At 44.9% G+C, this 22,624-nt stretch overlaps 1 protein-coding gene across 1 annotated transcript in view; it reads left to right on the forward strand.

Annotated features, from left to right (window-relative positions):
• lamb4 (laminin, beta 4) overlaps positions 1-22,624 on the forward strand; it is a 123,002-nt gene that overhangs the window by 66,500 nt on the left and 33,878 nt on the right. Inside the window, exons 20-25 of the mRNA XM_086010937.1 lie at positions 2,432-2,663; positions 10,839-10,996; positions 13,004-13,222; positions 16,633-16,850; positions 17,135-17,231; positions 20,057-20,429. Of these exons, the coding sequence (XP_085867063.1) occupies positions 2,432-2,663; positions 10,839-10,996; positions 13,004-13,222; positions 16,633-16,850; positions 17,135-17,231; positions 20,057-20,429 (1,297 nt within the window). The remainder of the gene's footprint in view (positions 1-2,431; positions 2,664-10,838; positions 10,997-13,003; positions 13,223-16,632; positions 16,851-17,134; positions 17,232-20,056; positions 20,430-22,624) is intronic.

The raw sequence follows: 22,624 nt of genomic DNA on the forward strand, positions 1-22,624 counted from the left end.
ACCGCGTCTGTGGGGGGTGGGCGCCTCGTGGCCGCGCAGCACTGCTGGGTAACTGTGAAAATCTTATCGGCTTCGGCCGCAAGCTTGGCGCTGTCAGTAATGTCGGAGCTGGCTAGGGCAGCTGAACCTGTTCAGGCAGTTGATAGAGGAAAAGCTCCTGGAAGATGAAACATTCCGGTTCAGCACCCAAGAGCGTGCGCATTTGGCTCATGAGCTCGGACGGTTTGGAGTCCCCGAGGCCAGGCAGCGTGATGAGCCGGCGAGCACGCTCCGACTTTGATAGCCCGAAAACCTGAAGCAACCGCGCCTTAATTGCATCATACTTGCTGTCAGTAGGAGGACTACCGATGAGGCTGATGATCCGTGATGCAGTTACGCTGTCGAGGGTGGAGACCACGTAATAATAACGGGTCTGATCCGCGATGATGATCCGAATGGCGAACTGGGCTTCAGCCTGGATGAACCAGGCGTCTGGTTGTTGCTCCCAGAGCTGTGGCAGTTTCAGCGTGACGGCGTTCGTGTCCATGTCGAATCTTCCACGAAAATCGCTCGTAGAAGTCGGGGTCACCAATGTAGGAACGAAGGTTCCTATCAAAAAGACTGAGTTCGACTCAGGTAATTAAATTAACGAACTTTAATGAAACCAAACGAGTTTAAACTGGAAACTGCTAGAACACATCAATAACAGGTCTGCTCTCCTTGAGGGCTCCACGAGGACTGATCCTCTGGTCAGGAGACTGACGTCATGACGTCATCACGTTCTTCCCGCCATTGGGGCATCACGTGACTAACGGCATGAAGTCATCACGTTGAAACCGTGCTGTAAAGGTAACAAGACATTGTACAGTCAAACAGTGTAATTAAAGGTACAGGCACAGACAGTAACTACATTGCTGTTAAAGTAATTATGTACAACCGCTCTGAGTCCTTTGGTGGCTCCGCCACAATATGTCATTTTTTGTCCTTGATCCCCTGTCAAATTTGACTCTTTACTTATAACTGTAACATATACTGCAAATATGGGTCATCAACTGCAATTTCAAAAATACACTTTAATTTGAGCAATTGATTAGGTGTGCTCAATTGATCCTATGTAAGGTTAAGCAAGAAAGCACACGGACCGTTTTGTTGTCAGTGGGCTGTTTTTGCCTTGATGTTCTGATAGATGCTGCAATTCTTTATCTCTGGAGTGCACTGTGCATATATTGATCTGGGAACATTTTGTGCTCAAGTATTAACAAGCGTGTATTGCAAACGCCAGGTGCTCTTCCTTGTCTCTTTTCTTTAAAGGCAAAGTCCAGGCTACTGTCTTTGTTGAGAAGGTGCTTGGAAAATTGTTTCCAGTTGTTTACAATCAGATTATTCATTAATGTAAAATGTGCTGAAATGCAAGAGGAAAATGAACATGATAATTCTGGCTCTTGATACTTTCCCAAACAAAACAAAAAAGCGGTTTTATTTCATAAAAATCATTTTAAAATGATTTAAGTTTGAGCATGATTTTGAGCAAGTTCATTGTCTCTTTCTGCTGAAACATATTTTCATAGTGATCCACTGTCCCCTCCACATCACTACAAGCCTCCATTGTGTCCTCTTCCTGGTACTGCTGCTAGTGCCAGTGTTTTACTAGGATACCTGAAGGTTCCAGCTCTCAGACTTCCTCAATGCTGTACCCATCCATTGGCATAAGGCAGTTATCATCCCCCTCAGTCTCTGGACACAGTTCAGTGCAAACATGCTGTGTTGGAAGAGGCCATTACCAATTACACATCAAAACCACATTCTTTGGGATGACCCATTTTTCACTCCTGAACTCAAAGCATGCATTTGTACAGCATGTCCTCTCTGATTTGAAATTATGGCTAATTTTACAAATGTTTTTTCAGTGCACTATTCTTACATCTGCATTCTTTTATTTTTTTTTAATGGATTCACAACATGAATTAAAAACCAATACTGGCAGCTAGGAATCGTTTAAGATGCACCAAGTCTTTGTTGTAAAAACTGATCTTAGAGCATCTAAAGTATTACTGTGAAACAATAAAACTTGCCCTTCCTTCCCATTTCCTTACAGCAGGAGTGCCTGCTAAGCATCAATGTTTTGTATTGTCCTTGAATAACAAGTGGAGTAGTGACCTGGGCTTTCACCAAGTTCAGAGTAACCGGTGTCTTTGCCAAATAAGCAGCTTAGTTCTGTGATTTCTGTCAGACCAATGGTCTTGCGGTTTGGCCACATTAAAGTGCCTCTAATGCCCTCATGTCTGAAAAAGAAAATGACAAGCTTTCAAAATGTAATAGATTAAGACTGGTAGAACAAAGTACTGAAGAGTGCTTTGGCCCGAGGTGTGAGCTCTTGCATCTGTGTGCTGCTTTTACTTCCATTGATTGGAATTTACTACAGCTTCGTGTTTGTTCAACTTTCCTCTTCCAGCCTGTTATTGTGACCGCCAAGGATCCGTTGATTCAATCTGCGATCAGCTAACTGGACAATGTGGTTGCCACAGAGATATTGTTGGCCGTGCCTGTGACCGCTGCCGGCCTGGATATTATGGATTCCCTACCTGCCGGCTCTGTCAGTGTAATGGCTATTCTGAGTACTGTGATCCTCGGACAGGAGTGTGTCAGAACTGTAGAGCATTTTCCATGGGAAATAACTGCGAGCGGTATGGAGGTGGAACGTTTTAATCTTTACATTGTTGATGTTTTAATAATGATTGACATAAATTATATTATAAATACAAGGATTAATGTCAGCTGTACCTGTTTGTAAGTGGATTGTTTTTGATGTGGTGAAAATCACCGTAACAAATATCATTGCATATGATGCCATAGAACAGGAATAGTAGTGGTCAGTAAATGGTGCTTGCTATCAAAATCATAGATGACACAAGACTTTGCCAGTCTCAGTGTGCTAATGCTCTGTGTCAAGCATATGAAATTAGTTGTAAGTCTTCAGGTCTCTCTGCATTACACCTGCACACTATCTGATAGATACATGTTATTCTATCAAAAGGGACAGTTCTACTCCTAGCTGGACCAATTTCAATAGTGGTAACAAAATATATTCATTTTCACACAGTTAACTCTTATAATGCTGGATCTTTATGTCCTGTCCACCGGCAGGATGTAGTGAGAATGTTTCTGCTTCTCCTCACAGTGATCGCTGTGTCAGGAAAAGGAGTCACACAGGATGAATTCAGAACATCATGGGCTGGATTTTCATTGAGGAGGCGGGTAGGAGGCGGGACTACAACTTTTGGGGTTGTAGTCCCGCCTCCATCAAGTTCTAGCCAACCCACGCGATTTTGACTTGATTGACCTTGTTGAGCCCACCCAGCGGGCTCAGCAGGCCAATTAAGGACCACCCAGCAACAGGTGACGTCACAGATTGAAATTTCATCTGTCAAGACCTTTTGACAGATGAAATATCAGCGTTCGACAGCTGTTTGAAGCTGTCAAACACTGACAATCTGTACTCCAAGTTAATTCCTTCCTCTCAGGATGATTTAGAGATCTCCCCAGAACAGAAAGCAGAGGCTGCAGATTTTGACAGCTGGCAGCCATTCTGCTTTCTGTGCCAGTGAGATGAGGGACTCCCGACACCTGAAGGAAGGCTGTAAAGGTAAGTAAAGGTTAGTAGAACTTCTTTAAACACTTTACACAGACCAAACACACTTACCTCTGCACTCATGCACCCATCACTCACCTGAACACCGGACATCTCGACCCCTCCAAGCCCTTCATTCCGACGGCCCGCCTCGCTAACTTGGCGTGGTTTGGAGCCGTCGGGAATCCCACATTTCAACAATGTTAACAGGCAGTTAATTGGCACTAATCCCCTTCCCGCCTCGGGTCCCAGTGCGGGGCGGGTACCCGCCTCCTTTGAAACTGGCATGGAGGCGGGTTGGGGGTGGGATGGGGTCGGGACCCCCGATTTTGGGATTTTAAACCCCCACACGCCTCCAATCCCGACTCCACGGCCCAATGAAAATCCAGCCCCATGTGTCATATTGGGCTGGGAGTCATGCTGCTAACATTCCCAAGGTTGTTTGCTATCAGGATGTTTCTGTTTCAAGGCTGTTCCAATTTCCTGAGAACATTAGCCCACCAGTACTGATAAATCAGCATTAACTTTATTGTTATTATCCTTGTTCCGTAGCCTATTGGTAACCAAATTAATAACGATAGTTGTTGTGTATGTACCTTTAAGGGAATAACTGGTCTTAGACTGCAGTACCGGCAGTGACCACCCCTGTATAAAAGGCCCTAGCAGGCTTCTGTAGTTTCAGTTTCAAGCTGCCTCTTGTTCAGTAAAGTACCTGTTAAACTGTTCTCCCGAAGTCCGTGTATTATTGAGGCGCGGACTTTACAGTGGCGACGAGTAAGTTCGAACTCACCTGCAGTGTGGCATCATCTCACGGGGATCTCGCCTGAAAGGAAGGTCCTGGAAGGTCGTAGTCTGAGCAATGGGCGTCGACCGAGGGCAACCGCCCAAAGAATCAATCGGTGTTTGGAGAATTGCGGGAGAGACTGTGGTTCCAGCGAATCGTGCTGGTAGCAGGTAGCGCGCTGACCCTTCCGGACTGCGGCGGGCTCAAGCTCGATCGAGCGACTCTACAAATCGGGCCGCGCAGCGTCGCCGGGAAAAGAAAACAAGAGAGACAGGGTGTAGCGCACAGGGCATGGTCGGTGCTCGAGAACAGGACAGCGGAGAGAAACTAAACGGGGGGTGAAGGAAAGCGAGATGCGCCGAAGCTGCGGGTCGCCGCCATTACCCCGTAGAACGCTAGGAGCAGCGTGGCAGTAAGGGGAAGAAGCAAAAGCGCGGGAGGCGCCATTTTATTCCATTGGGGAAGAAGCAAAAGCGCGGGAGGCGCCATTTTAAATTGGCCAAGATGCCGAAAAGTGACAGTATCACTGCTTTCGACAACGAGGTAGAAGACTGGACCACGTATGTGGAAAGAATTGAAGTGTACTGCAAGGCAAATGAGGTGGCTGATGGAAAGAGGGCGTCGGTATTATTAAATCTGATGGGTGTGAGTATGTACGGCCAATTGCGGAATTTAATTACCCCAGCTAAACCAATGGAGAAAAGTTTTGAGGAGATTGTTCATATCTTACAGTAACATCTGAGCCCTACACCACTGCTGATAGCAGAAAGATTCAAGTTCCATAAAAGAAACCACCACAAAGATGAGAGCAATGCTGACTATCTTACGGAACTACGCAAGTTATTGAAGCACTGCCAGTTCGGAGCAGGACTGGCAGACACCTTACGGGATAAGTTTGTCTGCGGGCTCCAGAATGAAGGAACCCAGAAACGACTACTTTCAAAAAAGGACCTGACGCTAGAACAGGCTTTCAGCGTGGCAGTATCCTACGAAGCAGCAGCACGGGGAGCTGCGGAAATACAACAGAAACCACAAGAATACAGCGCTAACAAAATGGCGTATGGAGCCGAAAAGTGCTATCACTGCGGCAGAACAACCCATGAGCAGAAGGACTGCTGGTTTAAAGACAAAATATGCAGGCAATGCGGGAAAATGGGACATATAGCAAGAATCTGCAGGTCGGGAAAGAAGACCAACACGACAAGAACTACTAAGGAACAGTACAGGAAAGTAAAGAAACTGACAGATAGTAGTTCAGAAGATCAGGAGAGTGATAAGGACTCCGGGAGCAGGCGACTAAGTTGTTTAAAGTTACACAACGTGATCGCAAAAGAAGATCACCGAACCATTTGGGTCACCCTCATGATAGCAGGGTCCCCAGTGAAGATGGAATTGGACACAGGATCAGCCCTAACTGTCATGAATCGACGAGACTATGAGCGGCTATTCTCACACATACCCTTAAAGGACACGTCCATTGTATTGAAGACATACACGGGGCAAAAGGTCTACCCCAGAGGAAAAATAAGGGTGCCAGTTGAATATAACGGAAAGGAAACACAGAAACTATACATGTATATACTACGAGATGGAGGACCACCATTATTGGGATGTGAATGGATCCGAAGACTACAATTGGATTGGCATTCCATTCTGGCACTAACTGTGACTGACAAAAAAGATGATGACGTCGCACCTGGACGTCTGTCACAAATTCTATCTGACGAGGAAGAGGTGTTCCAACAAGGACTTGGGACTCTAAAAGGAGTAAAGGTAACCATAAAGATTGAGGATAACACAACCCCAAAATTTTTCAAGGCCAGACCGGTGCCATACGCGATACGCCCAGCTGTGGAAGCTGAACTGGAGAGTCTGGAGCGTTCGGGGGTGCTGTCTAAGGTGGACTGGAGCGAGTGGGCCACACCCATCGTTCCTGTAATGAAGAAATCATTGAGCAGCACGCCTGGGGAGCCAAGGAAGGTTCGCATCTGTGGGAACTTCAAGGTGACTGTTAACCCAGTCCTGCACACATTACAGTATCCGCTTCCACAGAAATAAGATATTTTCGCCTCACTATCTGGAGGGAAACGTTTTACAAAGATTGACCTGGCTCAAACATATCTACAAATGGAGGTGGAAGAAGCATCTAGGAAATACCTCATGATAAACACTCACAAAGGCCTTTACCAGTATAATCGACTGGTATTTGGGGTAGCATCAGCCCCGGCTATGTGGCAGAGGGCAATGGAACAAGTCCTGCAATGGATCCCGGGGACCCAGTGTTATTTGGACGACATCCTGGTTACGGGCGAAAATGACAATGAACACCTTGCCAACCTGGAACAGGTGCTCACGAGATTGCAGGAATATGGGCTACGAGCCAACCGTCCCAAATGCGAGTTCTTCAGGAGACAAACCTCGTATTGTGGCCACATGATTGATGAGGAAGGGTTGCATAAGTCGCCGGACAAGATTGAGGCTGTAGTCAAGGCTCCAGCACCAAAAAATGTGTCGCAACTGAGGTCGTTCCTCGGGTTGGTGAACTACTACCATAAGTTCTTGCCGAATTTATCTACAATTCTGCACCCACTGAACGCCCTCCTTCAAACTGGTGTAACATGGAAATGGAGTGATGAGTGTAAGCGTGCCTTTCAGGAATGTAAATGCCAAATCACTTCAAAAGAGGTATTGGCCCACTACAACCCAACACTACCGATTCAGTTGGCATGTGATGCGTCACCTTACGGCATTGGAGCGGTGCTGTCACACAAATTCCGTGACGGTTCAGAGAGGCCAATAGCCTTTGCATCGCATTCGCTAACCTCAGCCGAGTGTAACTACGCCCAGATTGACAGGGAGGCCCTCAGCCTGGTGTGGGGGGTGAAGAAGTTCAATCACTATCTCTGCACGGGCAGAAATTCACCCTACTGACTGATCATCAACCCCTGGTCTCAATTTTTAACCCAAAGAAGGGCGTTCCGGTGATGACGGCGCAACGGCTGCAAAGATGGTCACTTTTTCTAGGGGCACATCAGTATGACATAGAGTACAAAGGTACGAAACAACATGGAAACACTGATGGGCTGTCGCGCCTACCGTTGCCTACGGCGGAAGAAGCACCTGCAGTGGACCCGGTGGAGATATTCCATGCGACCATAGTCGAATGTTTGCCTGTTACAAACGCAAGTATTGAGAAGGAAACCCAAAATGACCCGACACTCTCTCGGGTCTATGATTTGACGGTGAAGGGATGGCCAGCATATGGCGACTCACTGTTGCCAGCATTCTCGCCAAGGAGGGAACAGCTGTCAGTGTGCCGGGGAACCTTGATGTGTGGATCCCGAGTGGTAATTCCACCCAAGTTGAGAGATAGAGTACTCAATGAGCTTCACGAGGGTCATCTGGGAGGGGTAAAAATGAAGAGCCTAGCCAGGGCGTTTGTGTGGTGGCCGGGAATCGATAAAGAAATCGAGGATATGACCAAGAGATGCACAGGATGCCAGAAGGTCCAAAACGCTCCACCACAGGCCCCGCTACACCCATGGGAGTGGCCCTCATCTCCATGGCAACGGGTACACATTGATTTCGCTGGTCCATTTATGGACTCAATGTTTCTAATCGCTGTGGACGCCCATTCGAAATGGCCAGAGGTCATTAAAATGTCCTCCACCACCACGGAGAAAACTATTGCAGTCCTAAGGACCATCTTCACCAGGAATGGGTTGCCAGAACAGATCTGTTCCGACAATGGCCCACAGTTTGTGTCTGAGGATTTCCGGAGGTTCCTGAAGAATAATGGGGTGAAACATTACACATCTGCCCCATATCATCCAGCCACAAATGGATTGGCTGAGAGGTTTGTTCAGACCTTTAAAAAGGCCATAAAGGCAATGTATAATGACGACATACCACTGCAACACAAGGTGGATAACTTCCTGCAGTAACATGCAGTAACCAACCAAACTCCAGCCGTACTGTTTTTCAACCGGAGACTAAGATGTCGCTTGGATTTGCTCAAACCAAACATAAGACGAGATGTTGAGGATAAGCAGTTCCAGCACATAAATGAGAAGCCAACCAGGAGCTTCAAGATAGGGCAACCAGTCTTGGCCCGCGACTACCGAACAGAAAAATGGCAGCCAGGCACGATATGCACACAACAGGGACCACTAATGTACACAGTGGACGTTGGAGAGAGCATCGTGAGACGCCATGCTGACCAGATTCTAGAGTCACAGGAACAAGCCAAACCTGTACCACAAGCATGTGCACCTGGTAATGAGCCCAAAGTACAGATTGCATCTACCTCAGAAGCAGGGGTATTGGAAGCTGATGAACCAACCAATGACAATGAGCCAGAATTGACTCCACCGCCAGAACAGGATACTCGAGAAAGGCGCTATCCAGTCCGGCTCAGGAAGCCTCCTCAAAGACTGAACTTATAAATGACTATTTCAGTTGATGTATATATTACTGAGAAAATTGTAATTGTAATTAGTTATTATTTAGTTGTTAAATGAACGTTATGTACTGTTTATCTAAAAGGGGAGGAATTGTTGTGTATGTACCTTTAAGGGAATAACTGGTCTTAGACTGCAGTACCGGCAGTGACCACCCCTGTATAAAAGGCCCTAGCAGGCTTCTGTAGTTTCAGTTTCAAGCTGCCTCTTGCTCAGTAAAGTACCTGTTAAACTGTTCTCCTGAAGTCCGTGTATTATTGAGGCGCGGACTTTACAATAGTAACAACAGAAAACAGAAAATGCTGGAAAAACTCAGCGGGCCAGGCAGCATCTGTGGAGAGAGAAACAGAGTTAATGTTTCAGGTCTGGGACCCTTCATCAGAACTGGAAAAAGCTGGAGATGTAACAGATATTAAGCAGGTGCAGAGACAGGGGGGAGGGGTGCGTGTGAGGGGAGGAAGGAATTGAAGGAATATACTGTGCTTTTGTAAGAGGCAGAAAAGATAAAATGCTTCCGATATGTCTTCCTTTTTCCTCAACCGAGGATTCCCCTCTACTGTGGTTGACACGGCCCTTGACCGTGTCCATTCCATTTCCCGCACTTCTGCTCTCACCCCTTCCCCTCCCTCCCAGAACCACGATAGAGTTCCCCTTGTCCTCACCTTTCACCCCACCAGCCTCCACATTCAACAGATCATCATCCGCCATTTCCGCCACCTCCAACGTGATCCCACCACCAAACGCATCTTCCCCTCACCTCCCCTTTCAGCATTCTGAAGGGACTGCTCCCTCCATGACACTCTAGTCCACTCCTCAATCACCCCTAACAGCCCTTCCCCTTCGCCTGGCACCTTCCCGTGCAAGTGTAGGAGATGCAACACATGCCCTTTTACCTCCTCCCTTCCCACTGTCCAGGGCCCCAAACACCCCTTCCAGGTGAAACAGCGATTTACTTGTACTTCTTGCAATTTAGTATACTGTATTCGCTGCTCACGATGTGGTCTCCTCTACATTGGGGAGACCAAATGCAGATTGGGCGACCGCTTTGTGGAACACCTCCGTTCAGTCCATAAGGGTGATCCTGAGCTTCTGGTCGCCTGTCACATTAATTCACCGCTTCACTCCCACTCTGATCTCTCTGTCCTCGGCCTATTACAGGAAACTTTGTGCTATCCGGCACCCACGGGACCGAGCTGCTGCCGTTGCCTCAAAACTGCCGTACTCTCCAGAGTTAATGTTGAGAGCTCGGGATTTTATCTCTTTTGTTTGTTTTTTGCTGTTGTTTGAACAGTTCCAAACTCGGTGTGGCTGCAAGCTCTGTAGCTATAGCAACAGCTGAAGCTGTTGCTATAGCTACAGACCTTGCACAGCTTGACTGTTCAAACAAAGCAAAAAAAAACAAACAAAAAGAATAAAAAACGGCTGCTGATTTTTGCCGGTGGCTCCAGATTGCCGGATAGCTCACCTCCGGATAGCACAAAGTTTCCTGTACATTGTTCCAATGTAGCTCAACGTAAGCTCGAGGAACAGCACCTCATCTTTTGATTAGGCACTTTACAGCCTTCTGGCCTCAACATTGAGTTCAACAATTTCAAACTATAACCCCTGCCCTCATTTTTCATGCTGTATGATTTTGCCATTCCCATTTGCAACATTTTATCTTTCCTGCCTCTTACATAAACACAGTATATTCTTTCAATTCCTTTCCCCCCCCCCCCCACTGTCTCTGCAACTGCTTAATATCTGTTACATATCCAGCTTTTTCCAGTTCTGATAAAGGGTCTCAGACCTGAAACGTTAACTCTGTTTCTCTCTCCATGGATACTGCCTGGCCTGCTGAGTTTTTCCAGCGTTTTCTGTTGTTATTTCAGATTTCCAGCATCTGCAGTATTTTGCTATTATAATAACTATAGTAGATGTTTTCAAATATTGCTAATCACCCACCTTTAGGGATTTGTGATTTGAACCTGTACTTTTGTCTTTGCAGGTGTAGTGAAGGCTATTTTGGGAACCCAACTTTAAATGAACCTTGTCGGCCATGTCAGTGCCCTGACATTCCAAACAGTGGACGCTATTTTGCTCATTCTTGTTATGAAGACCCTAGAACTGTACAACTGGTTTGCAATTGCCTTGAAGGCCATACAGGTGTGAAGATTCCTCAGTGTGTTCTACCTAACAGAAGCTGACAATATGGCAAAATAGTTTAACTGCTTTAAAAGCCATCTTCTAGGTGACTTATGAGATGCATTTTTTCCTCTCCTGAATACGCTGACCCACTCTGGGTTCCACAGGTGCTCATCACTCTCTAAAACTTATCCAAGTGGCATTATTCACATGTAACCTTTAAGCTTTTTGGCCACGATCAAGCTGGACTGAATGTCCTCATGTGCACTTTCCAGCAAGGATCATTGATTAATGATCAAGAACAGGAATCCTGGCTGATACTAGTCTCCCTATCGCAAGGCACTGAGGCCAAGTGTAGCACCCCTACCAACATTTCGGGTGAGATCTGCTCATTGAAACAGGGCCTTCTGGTCTAACTGGCTCAGCTACATAGTGAGCTTACCAAATGTACTATTGGGTAGCTTCTGCAAGATACTTACCTTACACGTAATTCATCACTGATTCTGCAGTCAGGCCCACCTGGTACATATGCAATGAGTTTTGTCAGTTCTCAACTGTTTTTTGAGATGGGATGTCTTGTTGCGGTGTTTCAGCATTTAAGAAAAATCTGGATACAGGGTACCACATTATTTATGCCCAGCAAGTGTATCTTCCGTTAGTTAAGAAAGAGACTGCATTAACACAAGAAGTAAAGTTAGACCTTGATACCTGTATCTGCCTTCCACGTGACTGAGATTCACATTGGTGTGAATAGCTGTGGTGAGAAGGGAGTGAGGAAATGGCCCAGTTCATAGTGTGGCTTATCATTAAGATGATATAATATAGATTTGCTGCAACTATGTTGGCAAAATAAGCCATACTCTGTTACTGAGGTAATGTCTTCAAAGTCTGCTATTTGAGTTTTCTGTGATTATTACAGCTGAGAGACTAAGATATTAGGACATATTAGTTTAAAATTATGAGTGTTTTATTTTTACTTTTTCTGAAATCAGTACTCTCTGGAAATTTGAACCTGACTTTTATTTGGATTGAAAGGTGTCACCAAATTACATCCAAGGGGATTATGGATATCTTGTGGTGAAGCAGGAGTAACACGGTGACACTGTGTGCCAGAGCACCGTGAGAAAGGGGTAAATTCACAATGCCACACTTAACCAGAGTATGGGTCGGATAATTGGCACTACAGTGTTGCCGTCCCACTTCCAACCTGCATTCCCATCAAGCGTGGGTCCTGTGAGCCCAGGAGCAGATAGTGCCATGGAGGGGGGCGGGGGGAGTATGCAAGCCTGATTTGTGCACTCTTTGCAGTTTCCAATCTGAATACACAAAGCAAGGAGGTGCTGGGCACCAGTTGTGGCATCGCTCTGCAGGGGATGGAAAAATCGGAAAAAGCCACCAGTCTCAGGTTGCTACGGTGTGTCTCCCAGTCACTGTCCAGAGACGACATCGTCGATGCCCAAAGACAAGCTGCATGCTGCATGGCCTTCATTGGGAGATAAATCCCCTCAAAAATAAAACAAAAGGTGGCTGGGTAAAATTCACCCAAACGTTAAATTGACTTAAATCCTTAAAAGAAAGGAAATGTTTTTTGTCCCATCTGTCTGGGGTAGATAAGAACTGATAACTAACTTATTAATTTTCATACAAAAAGAAAATACTGCAGATGTTGGAAATCTGAAATAAAAACAGAAAATGCTGCAGATATTCAGCAGATCAGGCAGCATCTGTGAAGAGAGAAACAAAGTTAACATTTCAGTTCGATGACCCTTCATCTGCCGAAAGGTCATCGACCAGAAACGTTAACTCTGTTTCTCTCTTCACAGATGCTGCCTGACCTGCTGAGTATCGCCAGCATTTTCTGTTTTTATATTAATTTTCATAGACTGATAAATTTGGAACAATGTATTTATTCTGTGATTCATTTGACACCTCGAAATATCACCAAGTGACAAATGTCACCATATTCCATTAGATTGGTTCAAATGTAGAACTGGAGTTGTATTAAGATTGTTGTGTGTTTCTGTTCAGGAATCCACTGTGAGAAATGTTCCCCTGGGTTCTACGGCACAGGGATTGGAGATCGCTGTTTGCTTTGCAGCTGTAACAATAACATAGACGTGAGAGATCCAGAGTCTTGCGACCATCAGACGGGGCAGTGTTTGAAATGCCTGTATGATACCTATGGACCAAACTGCCAGTTCTGCAAGCCGGGGTACCATGGATCCGCGGTGAACAAGGATTGCAGACGTAAGATTCTGAGGAGGTTAAATCAGTTCAGCTAGATTATATATGCGCTCAAGTTATAGCCCAATTCATCCTAAAGGCAGCTTCAGGGTAGAATTTCACTAGTAACTTAGCAACCTGTGCTTTGGAATGAATGTTGACTGTGTAACTAACAACAAACAGCCACTGTAGGCTGACAGAACTCGCCCAGTGAGAGTATATGAGTTCTAACATGCAGAAATGTATCATTTCTGGGTTAGAAGCAGGACAGATTAGTTTTTTTTCAATGTTAACCTGTTAAGGTACCAAATCATAAAACTGGGAACCTGCCACAAATCTAGCCCAAATTATTTGTTCAGTCCTTGTGCTGCCTTTGACCTACTTCTCAAGCCAATTGCAATATTCACTTGGTGAAACGTGACCCAACTCAGGAGGTTCTTCAGTGCATGGAAATCTGAGAAAATCTTCACCATCACCGTAATGAACTACATTATAGCCAATTGGATTTCCAACATTTGGAATTTCATTGCCCATGTAATGTTTTGGTAGCATCGACCTACTGGACTGCTATGAGATTTTAACCTCTGTTTTGCAGTTAAACGTTGTAGAGCTATAAGTTGATGGCCGTGAAATTCGAGGTTGTAGCGCCAGCTGTCAAGGCCGGTTTTGTTTTAAAAATGGCGGCCGCCTCGCTTCTGCCCGCTTCCGGTGCAGAACACGACGGCCGCCATTTTGGAGAGGCCAGCAGCACTGCTGTTGCCTGCGCTCGCCTCTCCCATGTAAATATGCAGATTGTGACGTGCAATGCCTAAATTCACACACGACTGTGATTTTGGATGTCACCGTTCTCCATACCGCCCTCTCCTAACAACGCACAGAAGAACGTGCGTGCAGCAGATGTACAGAGATGCTGTCAGCGCTTCTTAATGGGACACAAACATCTTTCAGTTAAGTTTCGATTTCAGCTTTTAGTGGGTTTCTTTTACATTTTTATTGAAGTAGTGGCTTGGTGCAATACAATAAAAGTTGTTAAAGTATGCAGGGAGTGCTGCTGGATGCTTGCATGGCTTTGGATGTTAAAAGAAGGCCTCTGAGAACACCACTTGCTCACGGTCCTGGGGGTTCTAGTTGCAGTCCCCCTTAGGCTGCAATATCACATGGAGATGAAGCAGAGGCAGCAAAGGGGATAAGCTGCTCACAGAGGGAGGAGGAAGAAGTAGAGGAGGAGGAAGGAAACCCAGATAGCCCCTTTCTGGCCGGGATATCCGGGATCGAACCATCCACTTGCGGTACCAGCCAATACAACCCCAATTCCCCTTTCAACATTTGTCCCACACCTTAACTTCCCTCTGTTACTGACCATCACCACTTCCTCTTGGCCACAATGCTGAAATAAAAGCCACCACAAAGCAAACTTTCCAATCCAACTTTATCCATATATGCATTCAATATGACATCAAGAAATCAACTAATCACCCTTGTGTATTCCCTTAGTGACTGTCTTGCGTCTGCCTTTGCCTATCCTAGTGATGTCACGCAGTGCTACCCCAGTGGCTGCAGCATGGCTGGTGGAAGGCTGCTGACTTTCAGTGGGGGACACTGCAGATGGCCTTGCAGGATGACCTTGAGGAGCTGGTGCCTGGGAAGTGTGAAATTGAATGACTGTGTTTCTTCTTCTTCTTCTTCACTCTCCTCTCCCTCTTCTTGTTAAACCACTGGCTGGGCAGGCTGGATTTCTTGGGTGTCTGAAATGAGGAAGGCACAAGGATAGGGTTGTGGTGAGGGGAGGGCAGGAAAACAAGAGTTGCATGCTTACACCATGCGCAGCTTGTAAATCAGAAGGGGAAGTGGGATTTGAGAAGGAGGATAACGTATAAGGATACCAGTATCTTATATTCTTTCAGACCTGCCGCTGGCCAAGAGCTCAGCCATGTTCCTGCCAAGAATGGCCAGCACCGTCTCCTCCAAGGGGGTGAGGTGAAGCTCGGAATGTGAGCTGTGCCTTGTGTTTGGTAGGGATTGTTGGTAGGTGAGTGACTGGGGGGAGGGTTGTGCATTGAGCAGTGTGTGAGGCTAGTGGTGCAGTTGGTAGGGGATGGCTTTTGAAGATGAATTCACTGATTTTGATCACTCGTCTGAGATCATGAAGCTTCTTGAGTCACTGGAGTCAGGTGGTGGAGGCGACACTGCTGGCAGTGACGGCCTCAGTGATCTGGTCCCACATCATTCTTTCTGGAGGGCCTCCTGGGCCCTGTGGGTAGAAGATCTCTCTTCCAGTGTTGACCCCTTGCAGAAAGCTGGAGTGCAGTGTGCAAGACCCTTGGTGCCCCTTCCCTGGCCTGTTGAGCCACTTGTTAGTGCTGAAGCACTTTTACCATTTTTTTTAAGTGCAGAAAGCAGTTTACCTTTAAGTGCTCGAGACCCATTCAAAACTGACAGTCTTGCTTTAAGAAAATGTAGCGTTGTTACAGTGACGCGACATTGGGCCTCCTGTTAAGCGCACAGCCTGAAGCAGCGTGTTCGTCACTGGGCTGTGCGCTAAAATCATTCAAATTTGCAGACAGCACCAAATTAACGTGCTGCCTGCGCTTTCGAAACGGATGCGAGCAAATCTCGCCCCGCGGTGCCCCCGTCCATTTCGGGCCTCATCAAATTTCACCCCTGTGGTGTATGTAACCTGTTCCACCTTAAGAGAACTTAAGCCTGTTCCACCTTAAGAGATGTACTACTTTCTCTGGCTGCTGTATACGTAATACCGGTGGTGACCACACCGGTATATAAGCACTGTGTAGTAATATTGTATTCAGTATAGTCCCTACCTCCAACCAGTAAAGACCTGTTGAATTTACTCTTGTAGTCTGTGTAGTAATTATCACTATAACACACAGACTTAACAACCCCCTCCCCCGATGTCTTTAATGATGAGTTAGCACGTCCACAAAAAGGAACAAATACAATCACTGAGTTTTCCCATTTTCTTTGACGTGTATACTAAATACCATCCACACTTTGTTCTCATTTATTCCATTATTGATAATAGTTACATTACTAAGTTTAAAAATATGTCTGCTTTCATAGATCTGAGGAAAAAAGATATGAAAGGCTTCAATTGTCCTGAAGCATGTGATGCGTTACCAACGCGGGATAGTGTGATATTTAAGCCTAGAAATCAGAAGAAAACACTTGGCATGTATAGCATTCTTCTATTGGCTATATTGACAGTGCTATTAACCCATTTGAAATAAATAAGTTATCACTTCAGTTAGCTACATAATGACAGTGACTATATGACAAAAGTAATTCATGGGATGCAGGACATCCGAAGGAGGTGAAAGCCACCACAGATGTGGACCTCTGTCCTTTCTTTCCTCTCTGTATAAATGCAAGTTCTTTCTTTACAGGTTAATCTACTCTGATGTTAAATTATGTTTCAGAATGTACTTGCAATGGCATTGGAGTCGACAGGGGGCACTGTGTACCCGACAGTTTATGTATGTGTGATCAAGCGACTGGTCAGTGCCCGTGCTTACCTTATGTGGTTGGGAGCAACTGTGAGAAATGTGCTCCGGATTTCTGGAACCTGCCCAGTAGAAGAGGGTGCGAGCCTTGTTATTGTGACCCTCAGAACTCCGCCAGCACCCAGTGTGACGAGGCAAGAAGGAAATTAGCATACTTAGTCAAAGATACAACTCCATTTAAAGTGTAAAAATGCTAACATTGAACAAATCATAGGCTGACAGCAATTATTGAAGCAAAAGGAAAGTGTTGTGCATGAGAATTCAGTCCAGCAGAGGGAGCCATTGCCATTTATAAGTGGTGGAACAATTTTATTCAATTTAGTATCACCACACAAGCTATAACACTCATTTATCTGGCAATGTAAGAACCTGTGTTTTACATTTCATTCTAAACTAGTGTTTAATTGCACATTTTCAGTTTACTGGACAATGTCAGTGCAAGGATGGCTATGGGGGAAAAAGATGTTCTGAATGTCAGGATAATTATTATGGAGATCCAAGGGTGCAGTGTATCCGTGAGTATCTCTTTCTATCGCAATACATATTCACAGGTAATTCTAATAGTTTAGAGAGGTGCCAAAGATTCAGGACATTTTTTGAACAAAAAAATTATATAAAAATTACAGGTTGTATTTTAGCAGAACCTAATACCCATGCATGTTTTGCCACCAATTTCCCAAGTTTTATTTGTCTGACAGGTTAGGGTTAGGGTAACTAACACTTAAGGGGCAGACAGCCAATGTGTCCCAACTAGCAACACCTATTGAGTGTGCTCCACATATTCCCACAGCTGCATTAAAGAGAGTGTCACCATCTTGATATCTTTGAAAAACCAAAGCATTATTCGGACTAACTTTAACATTCGTTCATTTGTATCTGTCCACTTGTGTTTTGCTCGTTGGGCACTTTTCTTTATAAAAGTGACTGCTGATAATAGCAGAGAAACTGGCTGTTAATGAGGCCCACTGTCTCCAGACATAAAATGGCATGATTACTGAAATACCTTGGGATGGAGTTTGCCCATCCACAGGCATGGAAGAAGATGCTGAAATTAAGAATATAAGAAATAGGAGCAGGAGTCGGCCAATTGGCCCCTCGAGCCTGCTCCATCACTCAATAAGATCATGGCTGATCTTCTACCTCATCTCCACTTTCCTGCACTATCCCCATATCCCTTGATTCCCTTAATATCCAAAAATCTATCGATCTCTTTCTTGAATATACTCAACGACTGAGCCTCCACAGCCCTCTGGGGTAGAGAATTCCAAAGATTCACCACCCTTTGAGTGAAGAAATTTCTCCTCATCTCAGCCCTAAATGGCCGACCCCTTATTCTGAGACTGTGACCCCTGGTTCTAGACTCCCCAGCCAGGAGAAACATCCTCCCTGCATCTACCCTGTCAAGCCCTGTAAGAATTTTGTATGTTTCAATGAGATCACCTCTCATTCTTCTAAACTCTAGAGAATATAGGCCTAGTCTACTCAATCTCTCCTCATAGGACAATCCCCCCATCCCAGGAACCAGTCTGGTGAACCTTTGTTGCACTCCCGCTATGGCAAGTATATCCTTCCTTAGGTAAGGAGACCAAAGCTGTACACAGTACTCCAGGTGTGGTCTCACCAGGGCCCTATATAATTGCAGTAAAACGTCTTTACTCTTATACTCAAATCCTCTTGTAATAAAGGCCAACATACCATTTATTTTCCTAATCGCTTGCTATACCTGCATGTTAACTTTCAGTGATTCATGTGCAAGGACACCAGGTCCCTCTGAACACCAACATTTCCCAATCTCTCACCATTTAAAAAATACTCTGCCTTTCTATATTTCCTACCAAAGTGGAGAACTTCACATTTCTCCATATTGGCCCAGAAATTTGGGTTGGGGGCTTTCCGTGGGTGCAAGCCCCCGACCTGCACTTACCTTGCGTGCCGGCCGTTGAGCTGTGGGCCCCCGTGGAATTGCGATCCTGGGCCTCCTCCAACTGCCAGCGCGCAGTGCTTGCGTATCCCAGGGGCGCAGTTAGTTCGATGCCTCCCCTGGGATCACGTAGACCATGGAGAGCCAATCGTGGAGACCCGAATTTCTGGGCCATTATATTCCATTTGCCATGTTCTTGCCCACTTACTTAGCCTGTTTATATCCCCTTGAAGCCTTCTTGCATCCTCCTCACAACTTACATTCCCACCCCAAGCAGCACCAGTCAGCCACCATGGTCCCACACATAGCTGATTCAAATGTAGACCCTTCGCAATGCACAGCCCAGAGAGGCCTCCAGCATCCGAATCCCCACAGGGTCTCAGTGAAAGCCCACAGCCAGCCAGCCAGCCAGCACAGTCGCTCCCTCCACTAGAGAATCACTTAGAAGGAGCGGTAGGTTAGGTGTCAAAAACCTGAAGTGAAGTACGAGCACCACAGGGCGGCACCGCGCCCACTCAAACTGCCAGCATTTACATGCTACGCCGTAGAGGAAATCAATGCATTACCCTTGATTTGAACATTGAGTATTTATCTGTGATTGGTTAAAATACAGTGGAAGACCAGCAAGCACATGGCATGAAAGTGTAGGACAAAATGCTTTGGACACAGTTAGTTTACAAATGTTATTTCACCCCAGTAACTCCCCTTCACATTCACTGTGTTACCCATGTAACAGCCTTGCAGAGCTGTGACCTCCTCCAGCCTCATCTCATGGCATCACAACAGGATCACTATCTATCATATTTACACTTAAAGAAAATAGTCCCTATTACATTTATTTAACAAAAGGTGCTATGTTTTCCTTCAAAATCCCCAGTGATATAAACAGAATATACAACATGGAGTAACAGTGGAGAAAAACACACCGTTGGTGACATGACCTAGTAATCCACTCATGTTTACAGCCTGCTGGCCTCCTGACATATTCCACATGGTGTCACTCACTAGTATTGCTCCTTAAATCACAACTCTCAATACGCATCTTTTATGGATAGAAATGCACTTTTTTTCTACTTTAATTTTTTTTAAACCAGTGTTGTATCCTGGTGAGTAAACAAGATGGATCAATGGCTATGAGAAATGAAGAATAGTGAAATGTTCCTCAGAAGATATAAATCGAATGATTTGATATGGTTGTTCATAGTGATTTCGTTTATTGTGGCCATTAACAAGGACTTTTCTTCTCATATTTGTTTGCAATTTTAATTGTCCACGATAAATGGGCATCAATTATGGGCTTTCATTCAGTTTCCTCCAATCGAAATGGTGGATTTTGATTATCATGGTCAATGTATAATGCTGTTACAAAGCAATATTCGTAAGCATTTCACACGTATTCTTTCAATATTCCCCTGGCAGCCTGTAACTGCAATTTTGGAGGAACAGAAAGGCCTGCATGTGACAAGACAACAGGCGTCTGTAACTGCCGTGAAGGTGTAACGGGACAGCATTGCAACAAATGTGCCTGGGGTTACTGCAAGGAGTTTCCAAAATGCACACCGTGTCACCCTTGCTTTAACCTGCTAGATGAAGAGATCTGTGCTCTCATCCCAGCAATTGAAAGACTGTCCAACAAGACCAACACTGCACCTGGAAAAAATCTCGGGCCTTCCTTTGACAAACGGTTTGAAAACCTAGAAAAGAAAATTGCTGAGGTTGCCAAAATTCTAAGTGGCTCAGTTGCTTCCCCTGGCGCATTTAAAAAGACAAAGGATTATTTTGAAAAGATCAGGTAATGTTCCCTCCATTTTAGTTGACCGCACAGATAAAGTATTCATTGATTACACCATCAGGTTTTATTACTGCCCCTCACAATAAGATAATTGATACATGCAATTTTAAATGTACTACAGGTCGGGCTTAGCTTTAAATTTAACAAGAAGCAAGAAACATAATTGTCTACTCCAGTGATTGAAGTGGGATGGAAGCCTCGGTGTGACATGCTGGCATATTTGTAGACCAGCTCCGACCCAGCCATCATTTTTAGTTGGGATACATCACATAAAGGGATCTTTCATATAAATCATAACATACGCTTAAACCAACACTTCTTTTGATTTCCCAGTTTGAACCTTGTCTATTGCCATGGTATGATGTGGTGACAATCCACACAATTAAAGCCTGCTCTCCAGCAGTTAGTTTGTGGAAATTATTTTAATCAGTTCAAATTGTAGGCAAAGGTAAATGCATCTTTCTGTCACATCCACAGGCTGTGAAGACTATTTAACAGGGTTTCAATAAATAAAAAGTAAGTTGAAATATGAACTATAGGAGAAAAATGACTGTCGTTAATACATTTCTCCAGTTAATGTAGGTGGGTTTACACTGAATCTCCCATTTATTTTATATCAGGATTTAATTTTTTTTGGCAATACCATGTACTAGAGTCAAAAATCCACGATCCTTCTGGTGTGTCAGGCAGCAGAAGGGCAACAAATTAGGCTGAGACCCAGATATGGAAAGTGTAATGTCCGTGTGTAATTGAGACACGGACTGCAGAAGTTGGTTATAACAGGTGTTTACTGAATGGAGACAAAACTGGAACTACTATACAAAGTTACTACACAGGCTTATATACAGGGGTGGTCACTACTGGTACTGCAGTATACAGGGGCTGCAGAATATCGTTCCTTCTTCAAGGTACATACACTACAGAAAGTCCTGGCCTGCCTAAGGCCTTGAGGACTGGAGCATCCCCCTGCCCCGAACACAGTCAGTGGTGTAGCCCTGGGACAGGACTCCCAGACCAGGAGTTTCCTCGTCTCGGGCTTAGTGGGACATCGGTGGGCTAGTGAAAGCAGACATACCAGCCTGCCGGATGGGGGATCCACCTTCGATGCCGGCCTGGTTTATGTAAATTAGAAGATCTCCCCCCCCCCCTAAGACCACTAACTTAGACCGGGTCAGCACCAACGATTACAGGCAGGATGAACACAGTATTTACACAGCAATCAAAGGCCCATGAGTTTTCAGGCCCAGTCTATCCTTCCAAGGAACAAACACTTCAATTACAGATGCTTCAATGAGAAATATTTTTTGAACAAAAATGAAAAAGTATAACTATAAAAATATTAACTGTAAAGAGAAACATAGCACCTCTACCTTATTTATGTAATGCTTTAGTTACATTGTTTCAGACTAACACCTGTGAGAGGGCTGTGAGGGGATAACACTAAGCTCACTATTCCTTAACTAGAAAAGCAGAGCTTCGTGCATATGTACTTAAACCAGTCTGAATATCAGTGAAGTAATTTTAATGTTAGAAAAGAGATGAGGCCAGTTACAGGTATTTCTTTTCTAACATCTGAAACGTAAAGGAGCTTGGCACATTATAAACCTCAGTTTTAAAATTTAAAAGTTTTGATTTGCACCAGTAAAAGTTATATTGCAGTTAGTGAAAAACAAAGTAGCGCAAGACTGCCTCCTGCAGTTGTTTCCACACTATTTCTGATCAATTTATTTGTACATCAATTGCTTGACAGATCATACAACAGATTCTGTGTCGGTACAACATGGAAACCATATATGATCTGTTGTAGAACTGCCACTTAAAAACCAGTCACCTAATTACAGGTTGATGTCAAAATACAACACTGAACTACAGAGCACGACTCTGCATCATAATAATAATGAGTACATATGTTGGTGGCCAGTTCCACACAATACAATCAACTCCAAAACAGATCTGCCCCAGACAAACCCATCCCAGTATGGCATCTCTCTCTCCCTCTCAAAAAACAATCCTCTACTTCAATAAAATATGGTTTCTGCCTCAAATAAAGTTGCACTACTCCTAAATTTAACCCGAATTGGGATAAAGGATCAAAGAGATCTAGGGGTACGCATTCACAAATCATTAAATGTAGCAATGCAAGTTAACAAGGCCATAAAGATGCAAACCAAACCACTGGGGTTCATTTCTAGTGG

This window comes from Somniosus microcephalus, chromosome 17 (genome assembly GCF_052327205.1).
Source record: "Somniosus microcephalus isolate GS21.2 chromosome 17, FLI_Smic_1.0, whole genome shotgun sequence".
Classification (NCBI taxonomy): Eukaryota; Metazoa; Chordata; class Chondrichthyes; order Squaliformes; family Somniosidae; genus Somniosus; species Somniosus microcephalus.